The following is a 24884-nucleotide window of genomic DNA, read 5'->3' as shown; positions in this document are numbered from 1 at the left end:
CCCATGCTGCCCGCTCTTCCAGTGTAAGGGAGTAAATTATCCTCCTTCGAAATACCCTCAGCAATCCCACCACTTATTAGTTCTAGGGCCTCAGCCAAGTTACCAACTTTCTCTAAGTTTCCGTTTCTGTCTCTGCTAAATAGAACAATCATCTCTCTTTCATAGTTTACTAAGGATTAAGTCTAAAGTATTTTCAGTTATAATTAGTGAACACATAGTAAATGTCTATTAGTACTAGTACTGGTAGTCACAGTAGTAGTAGTAGTAGTAGTAGCTTGGTGTCTTTGAAATGGGAAGATCATCTCTTTGCTTAATTACTCTACTTATAATGATCTTATTTCCTTTGGGAGTGTCCAGACCAGGACATGTTAACTGCCAGGAGAGGTCAGGTCATCATGAATATTAATCTCTTTTTTATGTTCTCAAGGATCTGACTTGTTTTCTTATCTGCAGAGTTTTACCATGGAAATGTCCTCTTTGTATCCACTATGACCCCATAAATCTTTTTCTAGTATGCTTTTACAAAACAGGTCCTTCTTAATCTTGTTTTTTTCTTCTAAATTATAATTCCCAGAGGCAATTATTCCCAGAAGTCTGCATCAAGTTTGATTTGATGATTGGCATTTTATTTTCTTACATGGTAATGATTCAGTTTCTCTCACAGACCAAGAGAATATGTATTAAATCAAAATTTGGGGGCACAGTGTCTAAAAAGTGTGAATGTGGGTCAGAACATGTGAAGTCATCTTGGAAAGTTTAAAGTGCACGGTCACTTTGTTTCACCATCTAGATCCCTGATACAATCTGAAAACAACAATGACGGAAGCCCACTGATGTCATGATGCCCGTTTCAAACACCTCATTTTTCATGCTGGCTTTTTTGTAAACTTTCTAGGGTTTAATTTATTCCTTCAGCATTAGGTAAACAAGAAACGGAACCATTGAAACCTATTTCTGCAGTTTATAGAAGAAGCAAGAGATGGTCTAAAGGGAACGATTTTTAAGTTAGTACAGGAAACCACACTGAAGATGAATTTTTGAAACAACAGTTATCTTGTGGAGCTGATCAAGCTACCAACAATGCTATTAATTTAAGTTTCCCCAAGTAGAACCACATCCCTGGATCATATACACTTTATTTTGGTATATAAAAATATAAAAAGACATGTTGCAAGTTTTAGGACATGTCTGAGGAAATAGAATTCAAACCTAAAAGCGAGGGAGGCAAGCACCTAAGGCTTCTTTGAGAGATGGTATGCTTTTTAAAAAACGAAACAAAATCAAAACGTATTTGTAATCAGAATTGAAATACTAGAGGAATACCCTTCCCCCTTTGACAAATGGGCTTAGTTTTCTATAACCAACTTTCCAGTGAGACTAACAACCTTCTGACAATTTTACTATAGGCCATTTTGGCATCTAACGTTAAATGAGGTTCCTTACAATGTGTCTGAGGATACTGTTTAATAATGAATGAAAACTCTGTGTTTTCAGTAGGAAGAGGGGGGAGATGGGCGTGACCCTCCCTTCTCTCTCTGAGGAAAATGAGAGGCCACTACAGAATCGTGAGGGGCACGTGTCATTTCATTCACGGCCTGATTGGGCTCCTCTGAAGAGCCTTTGCCCAGTTTGCAGTTTATGCATTCAATACTAGAAGGTGTAAAATGCTTCCACGCAGGAACCAGAAGAAAGAAAACAAAGCCCCTTATTCTAATACTGAAGAAAGCCAGAAATCCAGGGCTGGATGTCAGCAGAAAACATTCTTAGCCACTCTTGCCCCTCATCCCGGATCTCAGTCTGCACCTGCCTTGTCCGGGTTTGGACAAGAGCGGGCCGAAGGACAGGGAAGCATGGGAAAGAATATGTTCTGAGAAGCAGGAAGTAACATTATCAATGTGCAGCATCTCTTCCCCTCCCATGTCTAGCCCTAGAACGAACCCAAACAACAGGCGGTGCTTTGCTTTCTCCCCAACCCAGAGGGGCCTAATACAAATGAGGAACAAAACACAAGGTGGACACAGGAGTGGGTAAGCCTGCAGATGTAGCAGCCATAGGCCAGTGAGTGACGTTCCATCCACACAGCTGACTAACTACAGAAGCTGGACCCTGCTGGAGGGGTGCTGTTTTGCTGAGGAAGGACAGATTGGCCAAGAGAATTATGGTGGACTGAGTGACAGATATTTTTGCCTTGCAGAATTTCTGTGTGGCAATTTGCTTGCAGCAATTGTCTTCATCTGAAAGAGGTGGCACAGTGCAAAACTCCAGAAAAATAGTTGCATGATTTAAAAGGTTCACGGACAGTCCTTGCTCTCTGTGTACTTTTCGGTTGGGACCTTTTTCCTGGATTTTTGTGTGCATAAACTTCTGTAAACTGTGAGGTCACCATGGCAACTGCAGAGAGTTTACCCTGTGATTTTACAACTTCCCTCTTGACCTGGAGGGAAAGGAGGCCCAAAGAGCACAAAATGAAAATAGCTGACACATTTCAATCTGATGTTTGCCCCTCCTTCCGGATTCCTGGGAAGAAGGACAATGTTAAATTCTCCCCAACTCAAACCAAGTTAGGAGCCCCTAACTGGATGGCCAGGTTCCCTCTGAGAGCACATTGGTGACCACAGTTTATTCCCTGAAACTGACTTGGCCAATAACGAACTGTTCTCTTAGGCACTGAAGTTTGTCCTCTCTAGTGTTTGGTTAGATTAGAGTCACACTCCCATTCCAACATTAAGACCTCCCTCTGATTTCCAAACCACTGTCACAGAACTGCCTGCAGATTCAGCTCCTGGCTCTGGGCCATTTTTACAACTGTAACACGTTGGGCTATTCAGATCATCTCTCCATGCTACTCTTTTCTTACATATAAAATGTACCTACCTCCTAGGCTTATTCTGAAGATACAAATTAGATAATAATATGTGAAGCTTTTTGCAGAGTCTGGTGTATGGTAAAACCTTGGTTTCCATCTCTCAAAGGATAGGACTAGACAGGCTAGATCATTCCTCCAGCCCTATCCAGACTCAACTGCCTCTTGGAATTTTCAAAACAAAAAAATGTTTTCTCCCATCCCTCTAAATATCAATTTCAAGTGAAAGTCCCAACTTTCACTACTTAAAACAGATGATGTTTATTCAGAAAGCAGACTTGCATTCCTCTTGCCCAGATGCTCTTTTACCTGGCTCTACATTCATTGCCTCCTAATATTTGGATTGGAAAACTAGAATGCCAAGTACAAACATAGGCTCTCTGTACGGAACGGAATGGTGATCAATGAGACAGCGTTAAGCTAACACAGTCCATTATCACTTTCTAATTTCAGGAACAGAAAACAGAAAAGCTGAACATCTGAGCGAGGTTTACCCAGTCCTCAGTATATCTGTGTCTTTCAGCCACACAATACTGCAAGTAACCACATAGCTGATAAGGGTGAATTCTTACTCCTTCTCCATAGAAGACAGTTCTGGATCATTGTAAAGGCAGCTAGTTCTGAGCACAAGGAAAAAACAGGAAGCAGTAAACATTTCTCCATTGTTACCACTTTGCAAGCACAACAGGTTTGGGCATTTTAAACTGTGTAATGCTGTCCCCTTGCTAATATTAAACAAATCCACCTGAGCTGATGATGAGATTAAGTTGTGATTTTTTTTAAAAAATTTTTTTACCATCATTTCTGAAATATAGTAATCGCCCGTTGATGAGAAACAAAAGGAAGACCGAAAACTCCAAACCTTTCCAATGGACTCTTCTGTCCTTGTCATTTTTTTCCTCTGATTTTTTTCAAACTAGCTTATTCTGGGGATATATTGCCAATTTTTATTTATAATCCAAATGGTATAATATTTTATATACAAAAAACAATCCCTGTCAAGCAGCCTAATTTCATTCACATATAAATACACTTTACTTTCAGTTTTCACAAGAATGAGGATTTTCCAAGGCACCAAAAGGAAAAATCCCTGGTCGTTGTTACAGAAGGATGACAGGACCCTTACTATCACACAGCTGAGCTGTGTTCCGGTGAAACAAATGAATCCTAACAATCACCAGAGCTGAATGTGTCCAGAAAGAAAACTCAAACCATACAAACTCATGACATCCAAGTTGTGTTATGGTGTATGAATGTGTTTATGCATTTCTGGTGTAATATTTGCTGCTTTTGATACTCCATATTGGTGAGATGCCTCTGTTGGCAAATTTTAGATGTGCTTTCTATTAATTTCTAATGAATACTTTTACTCTTTCTCTCCTGTTAAATCTTTTATTGTTGGCAAACACACACTAGTTTAAGGGATTCTGTGATCTTTTCTACATCTGAGAGTTCTTTTTGTAATGTGAATAGTGTCATAAACTTATATATCTATTTGCAAATAAGAGATATAGTTATCAACATCAGGGTGTTGGTTTTCTTTAAATTAATTTTTAAAAAATTTTTTCAATCATCACCCGAAGATATTTTTCCATTTATCTTCAGATACAGTGAGAAGGAGGGAGAGAAAGGGAGACAGAGAGAGAAACATCAACGTGAGAGGGACACATTGACTGGTTGCCTCCTGCACAGGGCCAGGGACAACCCTGACCAGGGCCAGGGACAAACCGCAACTGAGGCACGTGCCCTTGACCAGAATTGAACCCACAACTCATTGGTCCATGTGCCAACGCTCTAACCCCTGAGCAAAACCAGCCAGGGCTAGGTAGTGTTTTTAACGGCAGAAGGCTTTCTCTCCCTGGGAAGGGCAGAGGGCTTTCCCCACTGTATCCCCACCCTCCTCTCTGATGGTGTGGTATGTTTATGGAGTAGATTTAGCAACTCCAGTGAATAAGGACAGTCAGGCAAGTGTGGACAGTATGCTAGAAAATCCTAGCAAAGCTGGACTGGGATCAAGAAAAGGCAATCTTCCAAAGCTAGCTTTTCTGGTTTTCAACTTTGCGTACTCCTTCCAAAGAAAATAGCAATTTGCCATCCATTGAAGACTGTCACTCCAAAGACAGCAGATGGATTCTTCACCATTTTCAACCTGCGAATGGCTCCCTATATACAATTTAGACATCAAAAGTATTTTCTTTTCTCTATAGAGCTAAACTTTGAAGAAAACATAAGTCAGGCTGAGGAAATCACTCTCTGAAAGTCAACTAGAGGTGCTGCTGGTGGTATGTGTATGTGGAGAGAAGGTGAACATTTGAAAACGGTGGTAGAAATAAAGGAAACAATAAACAGGCAGGTTTGTTCCCTGGAAGGGTATGTTTTTCCTTTAGTTAGAACCAGCCTGAAGCTTTTAAATAAAGGTCATATGGAAAGTCAGCGTGCATCTTTCTCTTAATAGAAAGAACCTGGGTTATCTGGCTTCTGCAGTCTAACCACAGATCTGCAGTGATCACGTTTTCTGAACCCCAAATCATTATACACAGTCTGCCTAATGATTTGGGGGGTCACCTTAGAGGCTGAAAGGTTGTTGAGAAGATGTAGTTAGTATGCCCAAACGGTAGGATATAGAGGCATTTCTATCATCTGCGGGGTCAACAGAGTAAAATTCTTTCTCACATATTTTCAAATGTACATATATATTTTAATTCCTCATACATATCATGTCATCTTCAAAGAAGGAGGGTCAATTGGAGGAGAATTCAGATAGGTGGCTTAGCCACTATATCCAAAGTCAGACCCCCCTAAGACAAATCTAATTATTTTTATTCAGCCAATTACTTTAAGGGGGTGATTCTCAAAGCATGGTCCTGAGCATCTTTGGGAACTTGCTGGAAATTCAGGTTCTCAGGCCTGCTAAATCAGAAAGCTTGTGGGTGAGGGCAGGATACCGTGTCTCAACAAGGGCCCTAGGTTATTCTGATGCACAGTCAAGTTTGAGAACCACTGAAACAGCACTTTACTGAGCATCTACTATGTACTGGGCATGAGCTTGATGCTTCTTTTAGTAAGGAAATCAAGACATCTCAGGACTGCCTGAGACCACTTAGAAACCTCAGGAAAGGGGGTGGGAGGGGTAGAAAAGAGAAAATGAAGGGAAAGCTACACAACTGAACTGAATATGACAACTATTTCCCTGTGGTAGCTATGCAGGAAGAGTGAAAATACAGAAGGGAAAAAGTCTATTGAAAGAGGCAAAATTGTATGGTACTAATGAAAAAAACATGGCAATATGATTTTCTAATGGGTTTGGCTGAAAAATGTTTGATGTCACCTCCCCACATTTTTTTTTTTTTGTCTTGAAAGCAACTTGCTAATTTCATAAATATGTTATCCTTTAAAAAAGGAAATCTTAAAGAGAAACTCGTTGCTGCTTCTCTCTGGGGAATCTCATGACACAATGCAACATGAGTCCAGATGAGTGCTAAGAGTTATATGACATTAATATTCGGTTCCTTAATTCCTAGTATCTTCCTTCCATGACTTCTTGATTTTAGCAGTTGAGTTAGAGACTAAGATTTTGTTAGAGCAAAAATGTATACAATTTTGAGTATTGTTAGTCTGAGTGTCAATTATATGAAAAGAAAACTAGAGGATAGAAATATTATAACAGTAAACTACCCTAATGCTAAACTTTCTAAAGCAAAAAAAATGTTTCTTGAATTTTTAACCCAAAAGATCCACACTACAGGAAAATAATTCTACAGAATGCCTGCAATAAAAATGGGCCATAAGAAAAAAATCTAAATGGATTGTTTTCATGAGAAATTGGTATTTAACACCTCTGCATAAAAACTTCACTAATTAAAATCTTAATTTATACAGCATTTGTAGCTGTTTGCATATTGTCCAACACCTTCTGCTTTTGCAATATCTAGTAAAATGGGAACTGGTTATAAAAATTAACAGTATAAGCAACATTTGAAATGGAGAAAAAGCTCAATACAGCAAACATTCCAAATAGCACTTGCCTCCACTTAACAGAGTGTCAGAAAAATTATTTGTAACTTGGACATAAAAAAAGGAAATTACTAGATGTTCTTTTAAAGCAGTGCTGAGTTGACTCTCTATTGATGGGCTATTTTTATAACTCTGTAGGGTCAGAAGTTAACTTTTAGATTTTTGTTGAGCAGAGATGCAAATAATTTTGTCCAGTGCAAATAATAACCCTAAGGTTGTTTATTGCCCTGCTGAACATTCATGAGTTTTGTATTTAAACCAACAGTTTTAGCCTAACATTACTTTATAAATTGTCTATTGATATCTATGTTCACTAATACTCTTTGAACTGGTTTTAACACCTTACTCAGTGGTTCTCAACCTTCCTAGAGCTGTGACCCTTTAATACAGTTCCTCATGTTGTGGTGATCCCCAACCATAAAATTATTTTTGTTGCTACTTCATAACTGTAATTTTGCTACTGTTATGTTTTAGGCAACCCCTGTGAAAGGGTTGTTCGACCCCCAAAGGGGTCACGACCCACAGTTTGAGAACCGCTGTTACCGGTTTCCTCATTAAGTCATTAGTTGAATAAATTCAGTGGCATGAATTCATTTTATATTTATATTAAAGTTATGATTTTGCCTTTTTGAAAATTATGCTTTAACAATAATGAGCAATTAGTCTTTTTCCTATTTATCAAACAGCTCAGAAGCTGTTAGTTAAGCAATATTTCTGTCATAAATAAGGTGTTAAAAAATATTGGAAAGTCATTAAATTGGTTCTACAAAAATATTCCAAATTTCCACTTGCTATTATTTCTTTCCATTAGTGCAAATTAGTGAGGTTTTGTTGCCTCACTATAACATCCACATGACTATCCAGATGAGTGTTGTATTATATGTGGCATATACATATATTCTGGGTGTGTGTCTATGTGTATGTGTGTATACCTGTGGTGTGTTCTTTTGCTGTGGTGTGTAAAATTACATGTACATCTTTTAACAAATTAAACAACAGTAACAAATGCATTCTTCAAGATAACCAAGAGCAGGGGGGAAAATAGAGTGTAGTACAAGTCTATCCCGGGACAAAGGGAACTTTCAGAGTGCAGCATTACTATCAGGATGCAAAAATACAACACCCGGCATGCAGGCTCTCTCCACTCATTCCTGAAATGCAAGCCAACGGCATGCCAGCTGCTGAATGAAAACCAAGTCTTACTTAGCTGCTTCTGATGCTTCCCTCAATTCTTCATCCAGTCTGCATGAGCAAAAATTACCAGTGTAGAAAACAAAACAAAGGGAAAAAGCAAGCAGAGCGTGAGATAGTCACTAGCAAAGCAGAGCCAAATGTAAGTGGAGTGTATGTGTTTTTGAAAACCGTCCTCTGGAGCAGAGGGACACTTTCCGTTCAATATGACATCACTTCCTCCCATTCAGTTCTTACATATGTTTACTTTGCAAAAATCCTTCATACAGGTGGGTATAAAAGTTGCAAGGAAATCAGAAACATGCTGGCTGAAAACATCCACATCAGTCTGTTGGGTACAGTTCAAGTTAGCTTGCAGCCTGGGCCAAGTCAGGGATGGATCTGGTTTAGTAGGTTTCACTTGCAAATTAGGTTGACCTCAACAGCTTTGCACATGAGACAAAGACCGGAATGGTATACACAAGGAACTGATACAACGACCTCTTGCTCTGGTAGCATGTTGAGGTCACCCACAAGTAAGACACTGGGGCACACACACAGAGGGTCCAGTGTGAATTGCAGATCAGAAGATTTTACCTCACACTTCTCTTATAAGATCTCTCTTCATCGTACCTTATGAGATAAAAATGGATGCAGTGAAGAAAACGGACCAACAGATGAAGAAAGCGACAGGTAAATGTTTTTAAGAACATGGGAGGAAAAGCCTACCCAAATAAGAATCAAATGGTCTTTTGGGAGAAATTTTATTTTTGTTAGATAGAACCAACAATTTAGAATTTCTAATTGCACACAGCCAATCCTCATTATTTGCGGAATCTGTTTGCAAATTCACCTACTTGCTAAACTTTATTTGCAACCCCCGACTCAATACCTGCAGCACTTTCCCGGTCACCTGTGGATGTGCATAGGGTGGCAAAAACCTTGGGTCACCTGATGTGCACTCTCCCCTCTGATGTGGAACAGGGCAGGTCCTGCCTTTTCCTTTTAGCTCTCATGCTGTAAATAAGTGTCCTTTTTGCCGTCTATTAAGGGCCATGTTTTTTGTTTTTTGCTTTTTGTTGGTAATTTGCCATTAAAAATGACCCCCAAACTTAGTGATGAAATGCTGTATAGTGATCCAAGCACAAGAAGACTGGGATGTGCCTTAAGGAGAATACGTGTGTGTTAGATAAACTTTGTTTTATGGTGTTGTTGACCATGAGTTCAATAATAATGAATCAATAATACATATCAAAAAAGTTATCTCTAAACAGAAACACATAAAACAAGGTTACATATTAATTGGCGGGTGAAAATGTGGCCAGAGGCCCACATGACCTAACCCTGCATTTCCTGTGGGAACAGCAGTTTAGTATTTGCTGTTTGTTGATCTAGAACATCACCGCAGCAAACAACAAGAATTGATCATACTCAATGAATATAAATCCAGTCCCAGGTTAGGCAAGTGTTTCTTTTATTTTGCCCATCCCAGCAGATTATTAGTGTTCGGATTGGCTGAGATCAGATCTCTAAACATTATGCAGTGATAGGAAGGAGCTGTGGCTTCTATCAATTTGAAAATGGCATAACATGACAATGAGGCAATGAGGGCCAGTAACAACAATGGCAGAGAAGCCAACCAGAGGAAATGGGTTATGGAAGACAGGCGACAACATGGACACATGAGGAGGACATGCATGGTTGTACAGTTCTTCCTCCAGAAGAAAATCTTTCCAAATGGAACCCTTCCTCCTGAAGTAACTTTTAAATGGAGCGTTGAAAGTAATGTGTGCAGATGAAAGAAAAGTGCCCTGGGCACGTGTAACTTTTCAATTAAACTTCCCCATTTGATAGCCTCTAAAAGCAACATGATTATAATAACATTCTGATGGCCAACTTTGTGCCAGGAGACTCTCTGAATATCTTCTGTACTTCGCTTTCATTCCATCCTCAGGACCCTTCCATGAACTGAGCCTTACTTCTCCAGTATGCTGAGGCTGAAGGCTCAGAGAGTTTTAATAAGTTGCCTGAAATCTCAAAGAAACTGAGAGGCAGGTCAGAAGGTTCAGATCTAATGCTAAGCTCCCAAAGTCCATTCTCTTATCTTTTTCCAATAGCCACACCACAGAAGCATTACTGTATTCACCTGAGTATGGACAATTTTCATTTCCACTTGAAAAGAGAATGTCTTTGTCATCTTTTGCAAGGAGAGACAGTATTATAGGAGGTAGGTGCTCCAAAACTTTTTTTATTTAAAGGGTAAGACTCGATTTTTCAGATAGGGTACACCTTTTTGAAGCCATAGGCCAGAGCTGTGAGGTATGCTGGTTGTGGGAATCCTAAGAAGCTAAAGAAAATTAAAACCATTTATAGGATCTTATGAGCACTCTGCTTGATTCAGCTGAGCCAACTGGCCACTCTAGACAGTCAGTATCCTGGATTCATGCCTGATGTTGGAATGTAGGAAAATCAAATGCATCTACTCCTGAGATTTGGCTTTAGTTGGATACATTGAAGGAGGCAAAGGAAACTACTAGAAAGGGGCATGGGAGTTTGGGTGCCAGGCTGACTTAGCTTGAATTCTGGTTCCATCTTTCCTTGTTCCTACTTAAGCAATTTGTCTTTACTAAGTTATCTTCCTGTGTCTGTAAATGGTTTAAAGACAGCTCATCCATGCCCCACATAGCACACATATACACTAAGTAAGAGTCCTTTCCTTCCAGTTTCTGTCTACTTTTTTAAAAATATTTTTTTCTTTATTGATTTTAGAGAGAGAGGAAGGGAGAGGGAGAGACAGACAGAATCATCAATGAACGAGACATCGATTGGCTGCCTCCTGCATGCCCCCCACTGGGGATTTGGCTCAGAACCTGGGAATCGAACTGGTGACCGCTTGGTGCATTAGTCAACGCTCAACCACTGAGCCACACTGGCTGGGCTCTGTGTCTCTATTTTTTAAAGTGAGGACTCCTTTTTTCGGGGAGGAAGATGGAGTATCCTTGTCTGTTTTCTTTGAGCTGATGGTTACCTTCCTCTCAGTTCTATTCCAATACAAACAACTAGTGAATTAGAAACAATGAAAGAAAAACATGGTTCTTTGCAACCATGAAACAAACAGGACTGCTCACTCTCCTATATCCGTGTTTTTAAGTCCTAGCTCCAATTGGTTGTTTAGTTAACTTATACTCTTATTATTGCAGCATAATCCTGAGCCCTTCAGCATCAATACTGTTGCATTTACTACTGAAGAGGAAACATTCCTCATTGCGCCACTTACCACTCCGCCTGGTTTCTCACCTGAAGGGAACCATGAAGAAGAAGGATTCAGAAGAAAACAAAGAAAGGGTACATTTTTTTTTCTCTTTTCCTAAGGTCATGCAGACAAATAATTTTATATAAAGGATAAAGAATTCCAAGCTACACTCACACTCAATTGTTTCTGTGTGTGGTCGGAGACACAAGTGACATGTACTGATTAATGTTAAATTTATGCTTCCTACAAAATGATAGTAAAATGCAAAGTGAAAATGAGCACTAGTCAACAATTCCAAGACAAGATTATTTGAAAGAGGATCTAAATAAACAGAACAGTGACCTTGGGCTCTAAGGAAAACATATATATTTATTGGAGAATATTTAATATTTGTTTTAACCATAAGATAATGTCATTTTTCCACGATTTAAGAAATGAGTTATTTTCCAGTCTCTTTTTCCAAACATGCACTGTTTCTTACCAAATCTTTGGAATCATAAGGACTTACTTGATGATGCTCTCTGGAATCTGGACGCAATCCATTGGGATCAGCCCACTGAGCTCTGATAAGCTGTTGACGTATTTAATTTTACTGCTGAATTTTGAACTAAAACAAGGAAGAAAAAAATACATGATTAGTTGCTCCTTCATCCCTCTTAAGGCTACGACCTCTTCTTGAAAATCCTGATATACTTAGCACCTTGCCCAGCACTCTCACTGAGAAGAAAGGCTACATTATTTGAGCAGTGACTGTGTGCCAGAGACTAATTAAGTGGTTTATATAAATGAACTAATTTATTTCTTAGTCTAGTCTAGTGTGGTAGGCACTATTATTATTCTTTTTCTAAAGAAAAGGAAACTGAGACGCAGGGAATTAAGTACACTCACCACCAGTAAGTGGCAAAGCCTGGATTCACACCTGTGCCGTCTGACTGCAGCGTCCACACTAGTGCCCAACACATCACATGACCTCCTATGGCAGGGCCACTCTGCATTGTCCTTGGTTTATGACTTGTTTGCTTGTTTATTTGGTTTTGTTGTTGTTGTTGTTGTTGAAAGTGTTACAGATGTCCTCATTTTCCCCATGGACCCCCCTGCTCCCCACTCCCAACTCACTCCTGCCTTCCCCAAACTCATGTCTGTGTCCATTGGTTGTGCATATATGCATATAAGTTCTTGGGTTTATCTCTTCCCACCCCTCCCACCCCCCATCCCTCTGAGGTTTGTCAGTCTGTTCCCTATTTCCAAGACTCTGGATCTGTTTTGGTCGACAGCTTATTTCGTTCATGATGTTCCGTGTAATTAAGTGAGATCATGTGGTACTTGTCTTTCTCTAACTGGCTTAGTTCTGTTTATTTGTTTTTAACAAACAAAAATCTTGTCATTTTCCTCTTCTTATTCTTTTTGTTTGTTTGTTTTACTTCTATTTTAAATACTTAAAAAAAATTTTGTAAAGTTTTAGTATGAGAGTTCATTCCAGATGAACCAAAGTTCAAAATCTGTTCCAATGATTGGATTTGAATTACAAACCACTTCCATCTAAATGATTAGATGTTTTATGTAATTTATTATTTTTTTTAATCCTCACCTGAGGATATTTTTCTATTTATCTTCAGATAGAATGGGAGGGAGAGAGAGAGAGAGAGAGAGAGAGAGAGAGAGAGAAACATTGATGAGAGAGAGACACACTGACTGGCTGCCTTCCACACGACCTGAGCAGGGCTGGGGACAAACTGCAACCGAGGTACGTGCTCTTGACTAGAATCGAACCCACGACTCATTGGTACATGGCCTGTCGCTCTACACGCTGAGCCAAACCAGCCAGGGGTAGATGTTTTATAAGAACACATTTCTCACTCTGGCAGGTTTGGCTCAGCAATTAGAGCAACGGCCCATAGACTGAAGGGTCATGGATTTGAATCTGGTCCAGGGCATGTGCCTGGGCTGCAGGTTTCCCTGGCCCCAGTCAAGGTGGTGCAGGAGGCAACCAATTAATGTGTTTCTGTCACATGAATGTTTCTCTCCCCACACCCCTTCCACTTTCTCTAAAAAAAAAATAGAAAAATATCCTCGGGTAAGGATTAACCTAAATCAATCAATCAATCAATCAATCAATAAAGTGCATTTCTCTATTACTGGTGTAATTGCAAACTAATTTTAAAAATGTCTCATTCCACTTGAAAGGGAACTTGATCAAGCATTGAACTTTATCAGATGGTTTTGGATGAAAAGGTCCTCCCAGTCTACTGGGATCTTACTGAGCTATCTGCCAACTGTACTTCCTTCTGTTCAACTGCTGTGCATTCTAGCAGGAAGCTTTTCAAGGTCATGTCTCTATGCATCTAATTTTCCATTTTACTTGCAGTTTTGACCTGGGGTCACTGGCTCTACCTTATGAACAACCTTCCTCTCCACACAGTCACTTCTAGCCCTCCTAATAAGTTTTAGGTGAACACATACTACCAACAACCTATAAAATAGACCCATAATACATTTTAGTGGTCTCTTCTTTCTGGTGTAAAAGTTGGTCACACTGATGTAAATTGACTCATAAGAGGGCTATTTAAAGAGGGTCTTACATGATGAGACTGTAAATACAATGTGTAAGTATAAGTACATGGTCTTTAGAATTAGGCAGACAATTAATTGGGTTCGAAGCCTGAGTTTCATTTATTGGCTTATGTTACTTTAGACCTGGGGTTGGCATACTACAGCCCACAGCCCAAAGCCAACTTATTAACTGTTTTATTTTACAGTTCTTGAGCTAAGAATGATTTTTATGTTTTTTAAATATATCAAAAAACTTTTTTGATAAAAAGTATCAAAACAAGACTATTTTGTGATGTAAAAATATTCACAAAGTATACATTTCCAGAGGAATATTATTTTTTATCCTCACTTGAGGACATTTTTACATTTTTATCCTCAGAGCGGGAGGGAGAGAGGGAGGAAAAGAGAGAGATACATTGATGTGAGAGAGACACATTGACTGGTCGCCACCCACACAACCCCAACCGGGGCCGGGGACAAACTGCAACCAGGGTACATGCCCTTAGTGGGAACCGAACCCGGCCTCTCTGGTCCGCAGGCCAACGCTCTAACCACTGAGCAACCGGCCAGGGCCAGAGGACTATTAGATTGAATCACACTAATCAGTTGTTGGAAGTAGAAAATGGGAATACTAAATAATTACAAATGAACAGCAAGCAAAAAAGGTAGAATCTGGAAGGCACAGTAAAACCTATGCTAAAAAAAAGAAGGAGGGATTTTAAGCTCTAACTTTTTTCTGTAGAGGTAAAGTTATCAGAATTTTTCTTAGGGAGTCATTAAAAACTGTGAGGAAGAGAAATGTCATTTTACCTAATCTGTATCCTGATGTTAGGCAAGACTTTCTTTTAACATATTTTTGAAGTTCTCCAGAAAATACTGTCTGTTGCATTTAACTGTTCCAAGTCTCTCTATATTATGACATCTATCTGACTTTTCTTTGCATTCCCAAAATGTAAGGTTATATAGCATCTAGCACAACATAAATGATGAATAAATATTCACTGAATTGAACTGAATTGAAACCAAGAGTCTTCATGGGAGATAGAGCTGTCAACAGAGTTGCCCAGACTCTTTACCTAACTTTGGTGACCTACATTGTATTTATTCAGTGCAAACAGAATGATTAAAATTAAGACATGGCTTCTGCTTCTTTCCTTGGTTTGTCTTTATTTTCTATTGTTATGTTACTCTACATTTTCTATTCTTTTCAAAGTGTCATATATAACTTTAAAAGTATTGGCTATTTCTTTCTGTAACGTGACAAGGAAATCCACCACTTTATCTTCTATGTTTACAGCAATAACAACCAATACAGAGATCATGTTTTATAATAATTGGGGGGAAAATAGTCGTTATGGAATAATACTGACTCTTAATTAGAGTCTTTTGCTAGATAGTCCAATGTACCTTTCCAGGAAAGAGAGAGGCAAATGTCTTCCTAAATACCCTCTTAGTTTATGAATTCTTGTTTATAGGTCCATTAATGCATTTTTAAAAAATCTATGAGTAATGCTTTTACCTTTACAATAATAATAATCATACCTTATAAAAGGCCGTGTCACTGCAAGGATTGTCCTGATGAACCAAGATGGGTGAACAATGATGAATGATTTCAAATTCTTCCGCAACCTAGTTCGAAAAAAGGAAAAAAAAATTACTCATAACCCATTTTTAGTGGGAGTTAAAACAGAAAGCATGTCCCCAAATAAGAATAGAGAGAGAGGGTTCTAGGCAAGTTACTATTATCAGCAGGGAAAGTATAGAATAGTCATAATTAATCAAAAGAATGCTTCTTGATATATAATTTGAAATTTTATGATTATCATTTTCTCGGAATAAAGGTAAAATTCATGGAGTCCATAAATCTATAATCATTATGGCATATTTTTGTTTAACAATGTTTTTCATTTTTGTCAACATTATCTTTACTATTTTGAAAAGAAGATGCTCTTATGAGCAACTTAGACGATTTATTTGATCTCTGAACCTTGGTGACTTCTTACATATAGTGAAAATAGAAACCATGTATTATGGTTGTTTGGCCTCACATTACCCTTTTCACATTCTTGACTTTCAGGCACATTTTTCAACATTAGTAATACTACTTTATGAATGTCTGGATCATTAAACAAATTTTAGTTAGTATAACAGGGTACTTGTATGCTGTTATGTAAGAAGCTACATCTAAGTGGATGTCACACCTATCATAGACATCATAAACTTTTATGTTTATTATGACAGATTCCCTGTGCATGGCAATAATGTGTTTTGTTCTATTAAAGTCAGTATTAATAAAAGCAAAGTATCTTGAAGAAGGGCACCCAAAGGCACCATATGGGCTCGTGGTTAACATGAGTTAACAGTGAATGCTGAAATAAGAGCACAGCATTTTCCAAAATCACAGTCATCCCAGTGCACAGAGATAGCATCAAGATCACATGACACCAGTAAAGAATCACAGATACTGGTTTACCAGCTCAAATTGTACCTCCATGTCACAATGACATAGTTTCAAACAGACTTGGTCATCAGGCCTGAGATTACAATGTTTAACAAAATCTGAGGAGGATTTGCTTTATTGAGATTTGGGGCACCAAGTGACAGTTTGATTAATATTTTATCATTTATTATGTCAACTCTGCATAATTCAATGTGCCTAAAATGTAATTGAGCTTTTGGTTGATTAAGAGGAAGTAAGAAATGGAAATTATTGAGAGAGTAAAATTAGGGATTATATAATAGAGTACACCTACCGTCTGTCAATCATCTGGTAGCACTTCCTCATCCAGCCCAGCCCTGGCATCTTCCGTCTTGGGGTTGCACCATTCAAGTACACGATCATATAATCTTCAGCTACCATCAGCTCTAAAGTACTTATTACATATCTGATCACAGGAAGGAAGAGGACTGTTTCAGCTCCCACATGAAATACTTTATCTTATCTATACCATAATTATATAACATTTAAATGACAGGGTGTATGACATTTAAGAATGGTTGTGCATATTACCTCTTCACCTTGGGAAGAATACAGTTACCTAAGATCATTGCTGAAGGTGAGCATTGTTCATTTAAATGTACAGTTATCTTTAAAAAAAACAAAAACAAAACCATGCAAGTACTCTAAAAACATGTGTGGGTAAGAAACCTACCTTTCAAAATGTCAACAATGTTATCATATACTAAGGGCAATTCAGATTAAATAAGGGCATATCTAAATGAAGTCAGGTTATCATCAGGTGACTAAGAACACATCACTGGGGAACAAATATGACCTTTCACCTAGAGGAAATGTTACAGAATTTTAAAATGCAGACCGAACCATGTGTGTTTAGTTTTCAACTCATTCTACTGACAAAAGAATGACTCTAAAGGTTTCATTCTCTTGAGCAGTGTTCCTTGACAGAGACTTTATTGATTTTTTATCAAAGGCTTAGAATATTCTACATCATTTATTTCCTTTTATTAAAGATACTTATCTGCCATACATGCCCACAGACATTAACGCCAAGCACTTTGTTGTAAGTATCACTCACAGGAAGAGATTTTCCATGATATAGTGGTAATCCGCCCGACTGCTGTCTGGCAGGAAACAGGCGGCAAACACAATGATGGCATTTAGGCCGTCCCCATAGTATCCTGGGGGACAAACAAAAAGACATTCGTAACCAATTGAAAGCTTTAACAATATATTTAACCTAAAGGATAAATCTGGAAGCCTTGGCAAGTGTGTAGATGTGGACATAACAGATATATCTTTAATTGAGTATTATATAGGCTTTACTTTTATAGGCATATACCCATATAAGTATCTTTCAGTGGTTAACATATATGTTATATAGAGTCTTAAATATATAGTGTGAATATATTTGTCTATATAGGTATCCATATATTATGAATGATTATATGTGTTGTATGTAGTCATGAATGGGTGTATAAATACTCAACTTATCAAAGGATAGGAACAACACTTTCTGATTTGTAGGTTTCTAACTTACATATTTTAAAAGGTAATTTATATAATGTTTTTCCTTTAATGGCTAAGAAAGAGGTTCTGAGAAATCATTTTCAGTTCTTTCTGGTTTTAGCTAGAAGGGAAAACTTGGTCACGGAACTGCACTATGATTTTAGACTCACACACTTCAGTGCCCAGGTGCTAGTGAGCAGACAAGTGGCACCCCTTTGCTTTGATTTAGAGGATGGGTGCACTTGCCTGTAGCAACCTTGTGGTCTCAGATTCAACAGACCATGCATGGTAACGTGGGAAGTTCTGGCCAGGCGTGGAACACCCGAGCACAAAATGCAGAGCCTAGTCTCTTAGAGAAAGGGGCAAACTCCCAAAGGATTGGTCTGGTTCAAGCCTGCCCCTCTTGGAGTTTTATGATTTGGGGAAAACTTGAGAATGACTTCCTGGTAACATGGGTGGGGGAGGGGTGGAAGTGCCATTTGCAGATGGCCCTGAGAAAGTAGGAGGGGGGAGATGCAGGCAGGAGAGGTAACGAAAGAGTCAAGGAAAATGCAGATACTCTGGACATTTCCCCCACTTTGGAAAGCTCCACTCTATCCTTTAATCAAACTCTGTGTCCCCTTAGAGCTCATCTTTGAAATTCATGGCGGTGGTGGATCAGAGCCCCACAGGTTGATGTATGGAATTGCACGTGTCTTCCAGACTTCAAAATGGAAGCAATGCTCTGTATTTTTATGTTTTTGCATCCTGCTTTAAACACTTGCAATTTTTGTCATATAACATAGTTCTGGACTTCAGAATCATTAAGTAGAGATTTCCTCAAAGCTTTGAGGAGGAGGACAAGACACACCCTCAGGCCTGATCTAGCCCTCGGAGAACTCAGTGTATTTCATTCTTTCTGAATTCTAAATACCCCTCTAGTGATGACATGGCAGTAAAATACTGGCTGGATATAGGTTTGGATGGGCTTAACTCTTGAAAAACAGTTTAATAAGATGTTCTCTACAAAGAGAGAGGACGATTCTACCACAAAAAAGGTGGGGGAAGAGAGCGATACCATCTAAAAATATATCAAATTATGGGTTCGTGTGTATTACTAATTTGAGGTTGCTGTGTACAGTGTTTATAGAAGATGCTACCTATGTAAGTACACATCTGATGTTACACATGTTTGTGCAGCAGGGTTGCCGTAGATTCCTTCTGGATTTTTTGCCTTAGTTCCATCTTTTCCAAAATGTCAATGTTTACCAAATTCTTTTTAGAATGTGAGATGAAGGAAAATGACAGAAAGCAATATATTTTAATACAAGATGTATGTGTTCCTCTGAACAATTTTATTTAAGAAGTTTGTAGTTAAATAGAAATTCTCAAAGGATAAGGTGACTTAGCCACTGATCCTATACCACAAAGTGTGCCATGCAGACTCAGCACCATGAGAAAGGGGACTTCAACCAGAGACAACAGATGTAATGGATCCAACGTAAAAACATGGGCAAAAGCATCCTTTCGAAAAAATGCAGCTGCCTGTCTAACTTTAGGATCATGACTGTTCAGTTACTTTGATTTTTTTTTCTACTTCTGAAGAACTTTTTTTTCTTTCTTTCTTTTTTTATATATATATTTTTAAATGTGTTTTTATTTTTATTTTTTTCCAAGAAAGAGAAATGGAGAGAGAGATAGAAACATTGATCGGCTGCCTCCCGCATGTTCCCCTCAGGGAATCGAGCCTGAAACCCAGGCATGTGCCCTGACCGGGAATCGAACCAGCACCTCTCAGTCCATGGGAGGATGCTCAGTCCACTGAGGCAGGCATTTTTGAAGAATTTCTAAGAAATTTTTGAGGAACGAAAGCCTGAGGTTTATAAACAGTATTTTAGAAGCTGTCTTAATGGCAGTTCAGCTCTGTGTCAACGCTCTCTGTCCTTGGAACTCTGTCATGGTCACTTGAGTTGAATAACCAAACGAATGCTTAAGGACCAACTCACCACCTTCTGACCACTGTTGACATCAGAAAGGTCTCTTTAGAGAAAAATTACTGAAATTTACAAAGGTGGATTTTTGTCTTGGGGCCTCTGAACAGTTGGAAGGGAAGAAAAGAGAGAGGAAGAAAACAGGAGGAGATGTAAGAACGGAAATGGAAGGAAAGGCTTCCTTAGGGGAGTTTAAATCTAAATCAAAAGTTGGTGCCATCGTTGTTCGGTTTTGGAGATACTTCAAATGGCAACTGTTGACAAAGCTGGATAACCAGAATGAGTGGGACCATTCCCTCTGTGCCTCACAGGTATCCCCAGGGGGTCAGCTAACCCGACTTCTGTTCTCAATCTGCAGCTTGCTCAAGCGAAGTTGCCTGCTAGCAACTGCATGACGCGTTTGAAGTTTGGGTTTTAGAAACGTGTATCTTATCAGACTCTCTCCTCAATAACCACAGGGTGAATTCAGGGTGTGTGTGCGGAGGTGGGTGAGCGGTCCCACCGGGGTGCCTCCTGAGACCCCTCTGAAGCAGTGATACAAACCTTACCTGAGGCGGAACAGACAGGCATGAAAGGGACGGAACACAAGTTTGCTGGCCCACGAATGGAATGGAGAGAGAAGGAAAGATGCCACAGTCGCAACCAAAACATACACACACACACACCAGCCCGCAACTCTTCTCCTCATTCTTTCCAGGATCATTTGTCCAGCGACACTGAAGAGAAGGTTACCTGAATCTCCTATAATGAAAGAAGAGAAGTGAAAAAAGAAAGGAAACTTCTTATTACAATGCTTTGGCATGACCGTCCTTGGTCATTTAAATATGTTCTCTGCTTTGAGTTCGAAAAAGCTAAATATGGCCTCAGAGGGACCCCATGCTGATGTCTGATCCAAACCACCCAGACCTCTCTTTGCTTTTCTATTTAAGCAGATGAAGGAAATATTGCTTAATATGGTCTTATAGGAGGTCACCCTCTTATGACTGCTGAAGTTGTTGAGGCCCAGAGAAGTGAAGTGATGTACCAAGGTCACAGATGAATTCCTGGCAAAGACAGGTCTTGAACCCTGTTATTGTACATGTATAGAGGGCCTCTGACAATAGCTCATATCAAGGTCACCAAAGCAGAAGACTGAATTATTTGTTCAAATACTGCTCTCCCACATTGATATTCCCAAATGGTGCGGACACTTGGTAAGGCCTTGTTTTCCGGTTAATTTATGCAGCTCTTTTAAACAACCCCAGCCCCCACCTTGCAGTTGCATATCACAAACAGCCGGCACTTTTCTGTTGGCCTGAATGGGAAAACTTCATTATAGCAAAATGTAAGACACCAAAACAAGATCTACGTTTGCCATGGTGTGCTGTTTGTTTAAATGCTCATCAGAAGCCAGGATGACAAGCCCAGTAGAATGGTAACTAAGGAGTGTTGCTTTATCATCACTAAGACCTAAGAAAGTGGTGTGAGCTTCCAGTGCAGAAGACAAAGCTTCAGCAAATTCAGAAGTAACATCTGAACGATTTTCACCTGCAGAGCACAAAAGCTGTTCAGGGTGTAGGAAGAGGCGGCATTTCACTAACAGGCCACATGGGTGCAGCCAGAGGCTCACTCATGCAGGCCAGAGCCTGGAGAAAGATGGGGGGGGAGCTGGGGGCAGGAAAGGGGGTCTTGTTTTCCAAACAAATCGGACAGTCACACAGAAAAAAACCAAGCTTGACAACACAGAACAAAGAGGAGCTAATGCCAAGGGGAGTAGGTGGCAGGGATGGAGGGCACAGCAAACCAGGTTATCCCTGAGGGGTCAGCTCAGTTATCACAAAGAACATGACAGGCAGAAGCGAGGGCTTTTCTGACCCTAATATGCTGACGATAATCACTGTCTCCTTGTTCAAGGAGCAGACCCAACCCACATCATTCTTCTGTGCTGGAAGGACCAAGCAGGTGGGTGTGCTGGAGTAGCAAGAGGTGTTAGGAGAGCAGCGCACAAGTGGTCCTGTCTTCTTCACAACAAAGGGCTCTTAATGTAAGACCGATGGGTCAAAATGTATAGGGATTATCACTGTTCTACATGTTTTTGCACTTTTTAGAATGAGCACAGGCTACTTTCATAGTCAGCCTTTGATTTGTTCTCATTTCCTAAAAACAAACAAATCCTATCTCCTTTGCACCTGATGGCCTTCTGGGAAGATCTGGGTGATGCTCGGGTTGCGGTTGTCCCTGTAACAAAGGGCTGACTCTGTGACTGCTGTCTGTCCTCTCCAAGATTAGGCCAGCTCTCATTCTGAAGGGCTGTGGGGCAAGTTTCCCTCGGAGGAAACTGCCCAACCCCACAGCAGCTATCATGGGGACATATTACCATTTCAGGTCACACTGTGAAGCAGGAAAAAGACCAGGGACACCTATCGGCATTTTCCTTCACTGTCATGGTTGGATTCCCTGGGTGGTCGGATACATACCTGCAACGCTTGGGGTGGAAAATTTTCTGGTGGAGGGAAATTTGACTGAAACAACAAAATGTCCTTCTGCTAGTTAGAAAACACAAGCTACGAGTTTAACATCATCCAAGATGCTTGTTTCCCTGTCGTTGTTAAGGAAGCGAGAACAATGTTTGCCTTGTCAGCTTACATTTTTCTGGACCAGCGGAGTGGGTAGGGTGGAGCTCGGGGCTGCAGGAAGGGGGTGCATGCCGCAGAAAAATAAAGAAGCCGTTTATGTGTTCTGAAGTTGACTGTGTTAAATGTGTTGCTGGTGCTCCTCTGACTTTTTGTGAATCCCAAATTAGTCAAGGCTCTGGAGCTCCAAGAAGCACTAGAAATACAAAACACAGCTTTTCTCTGCCCCGTGCCCCTCACGAAGCAAGCAGAGGTTTTGTCTGTAACCAGCTACTGTCAGGCACAGGTGCAGTGGTTTATAGAAAAGCCAGTTTGGGGGCAGGGGCAAACAACAGCAAGGCTGAGTCTACTAAGATTTCATAAAGCTTCTGAAGAGGATCCAAAAGACCATTTTGTAATTAGAAGCAGCTCTACTATAGTGATCTTACTACAGGCTATGGTGGTATGAACTCAAAAACAATTCAGTTAAGCCCTACAGCTGACCCACCTGAATTCCAAGATGATGTTATTAAATTGGACAACAACTATGGCTTTCAAGAAATTTGCACAGAAGATCACAGAGCTATCAGATATGTGATATAAAAAGTATTTTTCACATTGGAAAGTTATTTTTGCATAGTGGTCTTTCCAATGTTCATGTAATTGAGTGTAAAGTGATATATTTAGCTCTATAGTCCCCTAAGTATTGACTGCCCAAAAGGGTCTTTGGGATGTCATGCTGTGGAGAACCCTAGTTTCATTTTCTAATTTAAAAAATATGGCTGCCCAGTGCCCAGTTCCCAGATTCACACAGAGCTTGACTACCTCCGTGAGAAATGACTCTCTTGTAGGGCTCGATGACCTTCATGTCAATCCGCTGCTCTTGCTCTCCAATCACCACTGTCCTCCACAACCGGTTGTCCTCCCGCTCCTCTTCGGCCGTGTATTCTGGAATAGATTCAGACTCTTGGCCAGAGTCTTTGTTGGCTGTGAGATCCCCTGGAAATGAAGCACAGAGCCAGGCTGAAGGAGCAAGCCCTTTACAGTTGAGGCAGTTCAACAACCAGCTGTCTCGTGGCAGAGTCAGCCTGATGGAACTGCCTGTTTTTTATAACACATAGAGCTTAACACCACCCTGACCCATAAAGGACACTCAGTGAAGTCTGAGGATGGACTGATTGAACAACCAGATCCATTGCTAAAACCCAGCTGAGGGTGGGGACAGAGGCAGGCTAGAGCTTCCGGTGTCAGTAAGTCCAAGAGAGTACAGGCTGGTACCAGCTCATCCTTGATCATATAGGTTGAAGACAGTAGTTCTTTCTGATGGGGTAAAAGTCTATTATCAGATAATCTTGTTTTCCTTGAGTCATATTTCCTGGTGTATCCTGACTGCTCAGAGTCTTAGTATCTTGATGATACTACTGGCCTAGACCCCTGTTCTAATAATGGAACTGAGTCTCCTTCCCTACTGGGAAGACATCTGGACATAAATTTGAAATAATTCCTATGGATTTCTCAAAATATGCTACAGCAAGATTTTACACTAGGCAAGACAATAACTTTGTAGACCAGAAATGTTCCAAGATCTAAAAGTTCCAAGACTCCTATTTGTGGGTGCATATGGCAGTAAAAAAGCCCACTGAGCTTCTTGGGGGAGAAATCTACTACCCACACCTGTGCATTCAGAAAAAGCAATCACGTTAAATTTTTTAAAAGAATAAGCAGTGGGAACAGGAAAATGGTGGCAGAGTGAATGGAAGCTACACAGACCATCTCCCAGGACCAAACTAGAATTACAACGAAAATAAAGACAAATCGTCAGGAAAAGGCAACCGAAAAGCAGCTTGGAGTACCACATAACCAGGGACATTGACTTAATCCTGGAGATACTAGAGGGGGCCGGGAGCCAGCAGCCTCGGCTGGGAGCTGCGACCTCGGCTGGGAGCGGCAGAGGACTCGGCCGGGAGTGACAGCCTTAGCTGGGAGCAGTGCCCACAGGTTAAACTCCCAAGCGGCTCCACAGTGCAGAGCCAGGACAGAGGCTAAAATAGCAGCAGCCACTCACCTTGGGCTCTGGCAGAGGGAGGGCAGACTGGACTGGAACCATGTGAGGACACTCGGGATTTGGAGGGCACTCAGAGCTTTTGCTGAGTTGCAGCCAAGCAGGACTGTGGTCACCTTACTCCTTCTCAGGGCCCTGGGAAGAGGCAGCGGCCCCTCCCTCAGAGATTCAACCCCACCTGGTGGCCACTGAAATGCTAATTGAGGGCCATTAATAACCAGCATCTGCCCCACCCTCTGGAAATCCTCTTACACTGAGCACCTGAGAGAGTTTTTCATTCAACTCAGAAACCAAAGTTCTTCAGGTGACCGCTACTAATAGCCTCCAGGCAAAAAGCTAGAGAATAACTGGACCATTCCCTGGGCTAGCAACTCTAACCAGAAAGTAAGACTTGACAGTGGAGTCTAACGTGGGTCCTCCCTGCCTCATCCAAACTCAGGAGAG

The 24884-nt window shown here is 40.3% G+C and overlaps 1 protein-coding gene across 2 annotated transcripts in view; it reads right to left on the bottom strand.

Annotated features, from left to right (window-relative positions):
* Positions 1 to 24884, bottom strand: part of PRUNE2 (prune homolog 2 with BCH domain) — a 199388-nt gene that overhangs the window by 1991 nt on the left and 172513 nt on the right. Inside the window, exons 9-15 of one of the 2 annotated variants that reach the window (XM_036261429.1) lie at positions 23204 to 23377; positions 17387 to 17489; positions 16604 to 16735; positions 15393 to 15479; positions 11809 to 11907; positions 8081 to 8119; positions 3436 to 3483 (exon numbers count right to left, since the gene is read on the bottom strand). In XM_036261429.1, the coding sequence (XP_036117322.1) occupies positions 3436 to 3483; positions 8081 to 8119; positions 11809 to 11907; positions 15393 to 15479; positions 16604 to 16735; positions 17387 to 17489; positions 23204 to 23377 (682 nt within the window). Of the gene's footprint in view, positions 1 to 3435; positions 3484 to 8080; positions 8120 to 8644; positions 8681 to 11808; positions 11908 to 15392; positions 15480 to 16603; positions 16736 to 17386; positions 17490 to 23203; positions 23378 to 24884 lie in introns of both variants that reach the window. The other variant, XM_036261430.1, reaches the window with a different exon arrangement.

This window comes from Molossus molossus, unplaced genomic scaffold (genome assembly GCF_014108415.1).
Source record: "Molossus molossus isolate mMolMol1 unplaced genomic scaffold, mMolMol1.p scaffold_m16_p_14, whole genome shotgun sequence".
In the NCBI taxonomy this organism is placed as follows: domain Eukaryota; kingdom Metazoa; phylum Chordata; class Mammalia; order Chiroptera; family Molossidae; genus Molossus; species Molossus molossus.
Note: the sequence above shows the minus strand (reverse complement) of the source record. Positions and strands in the feature narration are given on the sequence as shown.